The sequence below is a fragment of the Carlito syrichta genome, unplaced genomic scaffold, assembly GCF_000164805.1.
Source record: "Carlito syrichta isolate Samal-C Ts95f unplaced genomic scaffold, Tarsius_syrichta-2.0.1 Scaffold315540, whole genome shotgun sequence".
NCBI classification, from domain to species: Eukaryota; Metazoa; Chordata; class Mammalia; order Primates; family Tarsiidae; genus Carlito; species Carlito syrichta.
In genome coordinates, this window is record NW_007259636.1 from 77,048 (window position 1) to 86,981 (window position 9,934).

The window sequence follows — 9,934 nt, forward strand, 5'->3', positions numbered from 1 at the left end:
ACCAGCCAGTGGGCAGCCCCGCCTGAGCTTATTGGCACCCACGAGTCTCCCCGCCTGCCCTCCCCTGTCCCGCCCCCGCTTATCCCCTCTCCCCCTGGCCGCACCCTCATCCCCCCGCGACCCTCGCGCCATGGAGGGCCACCAGGAGCGTTACTCCGAGCGATGCACTCACAGGCTCTCCGCTGGACCTGGGCTCCACCACTGCCCCGACCCCACAGGCCTCAGCCCCGGCGCCCGGTAGCAAGTCGCTTTCCTTCAGAAGGCCCCCGATGTCCAGATCGGTCACCTCCGTCCCAAACACCACCTCCGCGGGGCAGGGACTCCTGGCGGGCGGTGCTGCCACTGCTGGGCCACCAGTCTGCGTCCCGCCCACGCCCTTGGAACAATCCACCGGAGGCCTGAAGTCGGACGTGGACCTTCTGCTCCGAGAAATGCAGCTACTCAAAGGCCTTCTGAGCCGGGTGGTCCTGGAGTTGAAGGAGTCGCAGGCCCTTCCGGAGCTCAGGGGAACACCGGAGACCTCCACCTCGCGCTTGGTGGTGAGCCCGGGAACCCTGGAAGCCACGCCTGTGGAGAGTTGAGAGGCCAGCCACTCTCCCCAGGCTCATTCCTCCCGGGTCTCTCCTGTTTCCCCTCACCGAGAGGCCTTGTAAAGTGTGTTCCTTTGTTTTGCTGTGATTCTAAAGGAGCGCCCATGGTTGTGGCTAACGATTTCTTTTTTTGAGTTGGAGTCTCACGCTCCCCGCCACCGCAGCCCCGACCCGCTGGGCTCTGGCGATCCTTCCGCCTCAGCCTTCCGAGTAGCCAGAATTACAGGCACGCGCTACCACGCCCAGCTGATTTTTGATTTATTGTAGAGATGAGGTCTCACCTGCCCAGGCGGGTCTCGAACCCGTGGGCTCGGGCAATCCACTCACCTCAGCTCCCAAAGGTGGGGGATGACAGGCTGAGCCCAGCGGAAGGAATTCTTAACAACCACATGCAGGCAGAGCCCAGGTCTGTCCCCCTCCTTTGCTATGTATTTCATCTTTGGTGAGGAAGCGCTAGTTCTTAATGCTGTTGCGCTGCTTTTGAGAAGTTAGTAAAGTTTCATTTCTATTGTTGTTGCTGCTGTTGTGGTTATTATTATTATTATTATTATTATACAACATATGAGGAGTTAATGTTATTATTGTCATTGTTGATGCCATTTTATGAGGAGAGACCAAAAAAAGAAAGAAAAAACCTGGAATTTATTTATAAAAACTTGTGTATTTATTCTTGCATGTTTAAACTTCTGTCACCTTCAAAGTACTCCCCATTGGATGCAACACACTTCTTGAGACACTTTTTTCCACTGCTCAAAACAGTTTTTGAACTCGTCGATTTTGTTGCCTTTTAGTTTCGCCTCTTCCACGTCTGCAAGACGTTTCCTCTTTGAGGACTCTGTTCAGCCAGGGAAACAAACAAACAAAAAGAACATCGCTCAGGACAAAATCGGGTGCATAGGAAGGGTGGGGCACACAGGTCACGCCACTTTGGGTCCAAAACTGCAGAACGCTCAGCGCAGTGCAGGCAGGTGAGCTTCTAAATCACGCATCATGAAATGAGCAAAAAGCCTCTCACAGCCACACTAGCTGGTGCACCGATGTAGATGGGTTCCTAGAACACTCACCTGGTGGGGTAAGCCTGTACTACACAGGGCCCACTCTCCAGAAGATAATTGCAGGTTTTTGGGGGGTCCCCACTTATTGGTGGAGCCCACAGATCTTCTGAAACCGAAACAGAACTTCATGCTTCGGCGAAGGGAAGGCCCCAGTTTTTATCCGCTTTGTCAAGGAATCCTCAAAGGGATACAATCTTTGATTTAGAGGGCAGTGTAAGTCTGTGAGAGCCAGTGAGACTGAAACCAGGAAAACAGTTATATGTGCAGATTGCTAGGAGAACCAGGAAAACGGGCCAAGCTTGTGCCCTAGGGGGCAGCTGCTTACAAGGACAGCAAAGAGAGATGGTGGTGATGTGGATGGCGAAGAGAAGAAACTGCCAGGGAGAGGACAGTCAATGGTGGCAAACTCTCCAGAGAAACAGGCGGGTGAAAGGAAACCACCACGTGTGCAAGGCATTTGGGGGGGAGGGCGGGGCAGGAAGCAACCAGGGATGGCTCAGGGGCTGTAGCGGGCAACCAAGAAGAGAAAAGGCGTCAACGGAAGATTCCAACAACTCTGCCAGGAGGTCTGACTGCAAGGGGGCTGTGGAAGGCACCGGCAGTACAGGATGGCAGTGGGCCACTGAGGGAGGTGTTGGGGAAAAATCCTTGTAAAACGTCGATTAAAAATAAAAAAAGTAGCAGCAGACCAGAAATGCTTACAAAAGCATGGCATCTTTCATCGCTGTTTTAAATATGTGACTGAGTCCCAGAGAAGTAGAAACAGATCTGTCTGGTTTCATTTAACCCGTTAACCTCACAACTGGAAGTTGGCTTCAGTCTGTCTCTTGGGTGAGTAACATCTCCAACGCATATTATTTCTTAGAATTGTCCAAAAGTCCTTGCAGTCACAAATACCCACCTTCCCATGACTGTGACGCTGGATTGGCATTCTTCCATCGAGTCATTTTCCAAGGCGTCCGCACTGCCCTTTCTCAGGGTGGCTTTTCAGGATATGAGACCCCCAGAAGGGGCAATGCGAGCGCAGTGTGTGGACAGGTCAGACAAAAGTTACAGTGTGAGAAACGGGGAATTACCACCAAACATACTCACTTTCTTCTTTCTCACTGTGTTCATCCTTTCTGTCTGGTTCTGCTCTCACTTCCTAGACAGGAGGAGAAATATCAGATTGCTGGATTTTAAAAAGTAAAAAACTGCAAGCAGAAGCATGCCCTTCTCCTCTGGTTCTTAGCATTCTGGAATGCACCTGTGTTAAAATATGAAGAAAGAAAGCGAATATAAATTACGTATTTTCCAACTTAACTTAAAATGCATTATTTCTGCTTTGTTCTCTGGAATTCGTCTTATTAAGGGGACAGGTCCATGTGGCTTAATTCTGAATCAGTTTGTTCACGTCTTTGTAATTCAGTGGCAAGAATTTGTGTCTCCAGGCATCAAATTAATCTTTTTATTTTTGGACCGTAAGCAACACATACAAAATATAGACCTCTTTGTTTACCTAGTATGCAATGCATTCCCATCTTCTGATTCCACCAAATCTTAAATTTCTCCCTTTAAAGAAGAAGACTTTCTGAATGATTTTTTTTTTAACGCAGTATAACCTTTGTCCCAATATTGGAGTTGAGCATAATAATGGCATTATCCTCTGGCTGGTATTCATGTATATCAGAGCTCTTCATGGCCTCCCTCCAATCCAAACTCTGAGGCGACCAGCCTCCAAGTCCCTGCCTTCCCAACAATTTTGGCAACAGGTTAACTGATATTTTATGACTATTTAAGATATGTACCAAATCGTTATTTTTTTTTTTTAGAGTTGGAGTATCACTCTGTCACCCAGGCTGGAGTGCAGTGGCATGCTCCCGGCCACCACAACCTCAACCTTTTGGGCTCCCGCAATCCTTCTGCCTCAGTCTTCCAAGTAGCTGGAACTACAGGCACGCGCTACCATGCCTGGCTAATTTTTGATGTATTGTAGAGACAAGGTCTTGCCAAGTTGCCCAGGTGGGTCTCGAACCTGTGGGCTCAGGCAATCTACTCGCCTTGGCCTCCCAAAGTGCTGGGATTACAGGCTGAGCCACCGAGCCCGGCCCCAAGTCATTATTTTTAAGTATTGTTTTAGTACAGTCATTCTTTGTTCCGCTTAGACATTTTAAATCTTTATTTTTCCCCTAAACTGAACAAGAAAATAGTTTGCATTCTTTCTTTCTTTTTTTTTTTTTTGAGTTGGAGTCTCACTCCATCGCCCAGACTGGAGTGCAGTGGCCGCTCCCGGCCACCGCGGCCTTGACCTGCTGGGCTCCAGCGATCCTTCCGAGAACTCTCTCCAACCCCCCAGACTTTTGATGAGAATCTAATCTAGTCTTGAGGAGAAGGGAGGAAAGTCAAAAAGACGGGCTGTAACAATGAACCCGAACGTAAAGAATCTGGCTGCAAAAAAACCAATAGAAATGGGAGCTAATTTCTGGCAGCCCTCTCTTGCAATGCCCCCCCTCTGCCCCCCTGCGGCTTCCGGCTTCCTCTCCCAGGGTCTAATATCCCCCCCCGGAGGGTAGTGTTCCAGGTAGGCGGGATCCCTTCCTGGGGAGAGAGGAACCACCCAAGGTTGGAAGGACCCATTTCAAAAGCGAGTATGCTGGACCCGTCGACTGCACCCTGAGCAGGGGGGCCAGGCCTCTGGAGCAGACATGGAGCCCGTCCCTGGACCTGGACTCATGGGGGCTCAGGAAGCCTTCCCTGACGGTGGCCTTCGGGGCCTCACTTCTCCTGACGGCTGCAGCTTGACATCAGTGTCTCCCTCAGATGCTACAGATGCTACGGCCCCTTGTTCTTACAGCAGGCCACTCATCCTCACAGACTGTGGCCCCCTCGGTTGTAAGATCCGTGTGTCCACTGTAGTGAAACCCTCATAACATCTTGCACACAAGCACAGGCTCCATCTTCACCCACCCACCCCATGAGGCGTGAACGAATGAGCAATCGCCCACAGAGGCCAAGATTGCCTAGCCAAACCCAACGGACCCCCCAGCTTTATAAGCCACCCCTCTCAAAGAACATGTGAGGAAGCTCTTAGAGCCAAGGATGATCTGTCTCTCTTTGCCAGATTCTGACCACACCCCCTCGGGCAAGGGAAGCCCTCCTGTGTGCCTGTGAGGACCCACCAGGGTTTCATTCCCACCCTGGACTTACCAGCTGTCCTGCTGCCATTAGGGAAGGTCTCCAAGAGAAGTCTCCACTCAAGCTGAAGAGGCAAGATGAGTGACTTTAAATACCAGGGCATGTCCCGAATTCCAGGCCAGCAGGATTCCCGAGTGCCTCTAGAACAAAGTTGGGCTCCTTAGCTCCCTGCTTGGCTTTCATTGCTTCTGGCTGGAATGACCCCCTTCTCCCCTCTTTAAATCTACTCGTTGTTGGACATGGAGCTCTCCTCTCCCCCCAAAGTCCTGTCTCAATTCACTCAACAGAAGTAATCTCTCGCTTTTCTAAACCTCATCACACTTTGGATATTCTGTTTGTTGTTCATTGATTCACTTATCCAGTCAGTCAAATAGTACTTAGCAGAAAGCACTCTGCCTCACATCAGGAGATACAAAGGTGATGGAGCCTTCAGTCCTCTGGGTTTACACCCTGGGTCGGGGCTTCGCTGCTTGGTCTCTTCTGATAATGAGGAAAACAAGGGTACCACTCCATGGGGTGGGCTGATTAATGCAACATTCATTCTTCAGTGCACAGTGAGTGTTTTTTGTGTGCTAGGCAGTGTTCTGGGCACTCAGTGACCTGGTCAGGGCTGGACAAGGTCTCGTTCAGGATAACCTCAAGGGCGTGTGACCTACGTCTTTGCACAGGATCTCACACTTAGAAGGGTCCCTTTGGTTGAATGCCCTAAAGTCACCATCATGAAAGTTGTAACAATTTGTGAAAAACGGCTCCTGTATTTTTATTTTGTGAGGTTATATGGCAGTCCTGGCTCCCTTGCTGAAGGATTTGCATTTGCAGTGGAGGGTGGGGGTAAAAATAGATGAGTTCATAAACAAACACGACATTTCGGACAGTTCCGCATGAGGAGATGGAGTGGAAGGAGGGGCTACTTCAGAAAGGGAAACAAAGGCAGGCTGTCGTGGAGGGGGACCGGGAGTGGAGCCCTGCATGGCGGGAGGACCCAACCATAGGCAAGGTGCAATAAACCAGTCAACCGCATGAGCGAAATAAGCAGAGTCGCCCCAGAAGGTGCCGGGGTAGGTGCTCAGCGTTTGGTTGTGCTCGGGATGTGTGGGCTGGTGGGTGCTCCGCCCACCTTCTACCCTTCAGGAACTCGTCAGGCACTGGGGCTCCTTTCCCTTCCTCTCCTAGCCAGCCAAGACAGCGCATCAGCACCATCAGAAGCGGGAAGCAACACCCCGGCGCACGACTCTGGAAGCAGAGCCGGATTTCACCTCGCTTCTTCTCCAAGGCAGCCTCGGCCATGAGGCCCTTGGAGCCTCTCTGGGTTTCTTTTTACCTGACTTTGTCCCAGGAAATGCAGAGACCGCACAGGGAACTTTAGAGACCCCATCACCAGGAGGCGGTCCATCTCCTGGCGACATTTCGATGCAGGGATGCAGGGTGGTGCTTGCGCATGCCCTCCTCTACTTAGGTCTCCAGACTCAGTCCCCGCTGTGGTGTCCAGAGCACGCTGATAGGGTTTGCAGGGGGATGGGAAGGAGGCTGCAGTTAAAACAACTCATCGTGTAAACCTCGCGAATGGAGCACAGAGTTGCAACGGCCCAAAAGCGAACACTGTGCTCTAACAGCGTTGTCCTGTTACCAATTGCTTAAGTGCCAATATCTGCTTTCCCCAAAGCTATGTTGTAGCAGGAAAAATAGAGAGATCGTGACACCGAGACTATTATAGGAAGTGGCACTTTATCACGCTGGCCATCCATTATTCACTCAATCATACAAGAAATATATTTGAGCATTTGCCGCATTCTGCCACAATGTGACTGATAACAGCCTGGTACTGACTGTCAGTGTTTGCTTTCCTAAGGCTGCATTTCAGAGACAAGTGATTAACAACATCTTGATCGTGACTGGTTTAGTGCGGACATTTGCACTTCAAGGCTGTGGGACCAACAGCCCCCAGCAGTGCCCATCTCTGCATCTCAGGGCTCAAACTCCCTAAACTGCTTCTCATTGTCCAATTCAACTCCACTGGGGTGATATAAGGGCCCTGCAAAAAAACAAAAGGGTTGGTTTCTCTCTATAGAGCCAGCCCTCTCCCCCATACCTTCTTTTCTTTTCTTTTTTTTTTGAGTCAGAGTCTCACTCTGTCGCCCAGACTGGAGTGCAGTGGCCGCTCCTGGCCACCGCAGCCTCGACCTGCTGGTCTCCAGGGATCCTTCTGCCTCAGCCTTCCAAGTAGCTGGAACTACATTTCTTTTCTTTAATAAACCTTTTAACCCCTGTTGTCTCGACTCTTCCTTTTCTGCATACTTTACACACGCTGATGGGCATGTCGGAGCTTTTCACAGCAGCCTTCTGCAGTTTGACCCAGTAAATTAGTTGTTACTCAGGGCAAGTATTTCCTGGAGGTCTCTAGGGAAGAGGGGACACGGGGCCCGTGACCAGGGCTCTGCCCTCACATTGGCCGCTCACTGTCCTATTCATGAACCCCTTCTCCCACCATTGGAGCCTTAGCCTAGCGGCTTCATGAGGAAGACAGAATAAAATGACCCCATCATCCAGCTAGGCAAGGATGATTTGAGATAACAAATTAGTGCAGCACCAAGCACAGTGGTGGGCACACGAGACTGCTGTCACCTCCTCCAGGCTGTCTTCTGTCATCAACAGGCTCCACTATAGTCCTTGATGCCAGCACAGCAGTCCCTGTGATTCTGTTGCCACACGCTCCCAGTGAAATTCAACAATTGCAACCAACAGACCAGAAAGAAAGCTCCCTGAGGGCAGAGGCTTTCAGCACCACAGTGCCCACCAGGACCTGGTATCTAGCAGGTATGTGGGAAGGGTCTTCCCAAGGGAATGAAAGGAATGTCATAGTCAGGTCAGAACAGACCGTGTGTGAGTAGGGCCCAAGAAGAAGACACAGCGACACAACAAGGAAGGACACGGAATGCTGTGTAGTTGAAAGCAAATCTCAGCCACAATGTAATTATGCACCCAGGAAAAGAGAGGCCCCTCTCATGGGACACCATGTGAGGAAAGGAAAATAAACTCAATCTAGGTCAATTTAAAGGTTAAAAGGAGGTCAGCAAGGGGAACTGTGACCATCCTGGACTGTGGGAGCCGTCTCTCGGTCACTTGCTCAGGACTTTAATTTTGGCTCTAACATTCATCTGAGAAAAAAAAATGTAAAAAGAAAACGTGGAGCAGCTAATTGGGTATTAGGAGACATACCATTTTAGGAATCTTAGAAAATAAAAAGTGATTGCAAATCCTGTGGCAGTTACTTTAGAGAGAGTAACGTGTAATTCCCAGTTTCTCACACTATAACTTTTGCACTTACCACTAATTTCTCCACTGCTCTAAATGCAGTGTATACGTTTAGTTTAGAGTTTATCATCGCCGTTTGTGCATATTACCCTGGCAGTGCAATCCATCCTCGTGAAGCTAATGCTCAGCATTAGGAAAATGGACTCCGGATGGATCCAGCCAGGCTCAGGCCTCTAGCGCACCCCAAGTCCATGCTGCAGGTTGGTGGCCCCCACGCCCTTCCCCTAGGGTGTATGTGGCTTTGTGTTTTGTGCGATATCTTCAAATAGTACGGTCTGATTTCTGCAAGTTGCTGGTGTCCATTGTTCGTGGATGTAAATATCAATGACCTACATCAGATTTTGATTTTGCCCCGGGAATTGAGTGAGAGAGAGAAAGAGAGAGAGTGAGATGCAGATAGAAAATAATGAGACAGTCATGTTAAAAAGTATTAACATGTTGGACTGGAAAAATATATTTTCAAGAGGATATACTTTTTTTTCTTTGATTTGGAACATATTTAATTTCATGGTTATTTGAGTAAAACAGCTAATTGTATTAATGTGTTTCTGAGCTGAGTGTGCTGGTCATTCTGAAGTGGACGCTCACTCCGGCATGGTGAACAGAAGTCACAATTCCAAGGCTGTTTGGGAACCAGTCGATCTAGGACCTGCTATGGAAACCTCTCGGTGGGAATTCAATCCGTGCTCTTATTTTCTTAAAACAGAAAAAAATAGCCTTAAACTGTTGATTTCTGCAGAAAAATCTGCAAATAGACTATTCTATTAGCATAAACATACCAAAGTCTTTAGAACCCTCTCTGCAAAAGCATAATTAGGTATTTATTTCAGATATACAAACATCTTTGCTGTAGCTAATAAGATGCCGGTCATTTGAATATTAACATAATAAATGATTAAATTAAACAACAAGATTTAGACTCAGAAATAGCCTTTATAGGTCCCAGGGGGTCCCTGAAACTGTTTCCATTTCTTCTTACAGTTGACATAGTGCAAGGGACATGAATGCATACAGCAAGATCTGTCTTATGAAACACGGAGTTTTTATATGGTGCTATTCAGTTTTATTACTCCGCAATTTGAATCTGGGGCCCAGAGAGAAGTCACCATGCTCCATGCTGAGGCCTGACAGCCCCTCTTCCTGTCTCACTGCTTGCTGGCCATTCCAGAGACACTCCACTGCTTGCCAAAGAGTCCTCTCTGACAGTCTCTGTACCATTAGGTACCATGCAGGTGAGCACAAGGTAGACTTATAATACAATTAAAGAAAACAAAGACAAAAAACAAAACCCAACTGATTTTGCTGACCAAACTCACTGCCCAGGGTCTATTTTGTGTGTTTACTTGGGGGTGTTTCTCGACTATATGAAGTGCAGTGTGTGTGTGTGTGTGTGTGTGTGTGTGTCTGGAAGGCCACACCCAAAGCTGGGGTGTGGGCTAGAGCCAGCTGTGCCAGGATGTGGGCAGGCCATCATTTCTCAACGAGGATGGGTAGCCCCTCCCCCAACTCCACCTACACAAAAAAGAATAAGCCAAGTCAGCAATTATAATTGACCATTATTCCAATAAAGGTGTTTCCCTTTTTAAATACGTTCATGAAAACTGTACATTCTCCAGATCCCGTGAACCTGAGAGGTGTTAAAAATATCTGGCCATGGTTTTTGCTTAATTAGACTCCCTTAGTTTGGACAGAAGTCTGTCAATGTAAAACAAATTTCCTAATGGTTGGTGAGAGATTTGGGTCTTTCCAATACTACTATTTGTCAACTGAGCAACAGAAAAGAAAAGATACTTGGATCTGCAT

At 48.7% G+C, this 9,934-nt stretch overlaps 1 protein-coding gene across 1 annotated transcript in view; it reads left to right on the plus strand.

Moving 5' to 3' along the window:
• The window catches only part of LOC103275550 (Fc receptor-like B), a 2,663-nt gene extending 2,082 nt beyond the window's left edge, over positions 1-581 (plus strand). Inside the window, exon 2 of the mRNA XM_008072938.1 lies at positions 175-581. Coding sequence (XP_008071129.1) covers positions 175-581 — 407 coding nt within the window. The remainder of the gene's footprint in view (positions 1-174) is intronic.
• The last annotated feature ends 9,353 nt before the right edge of the window (positions 582-9,934 follow it).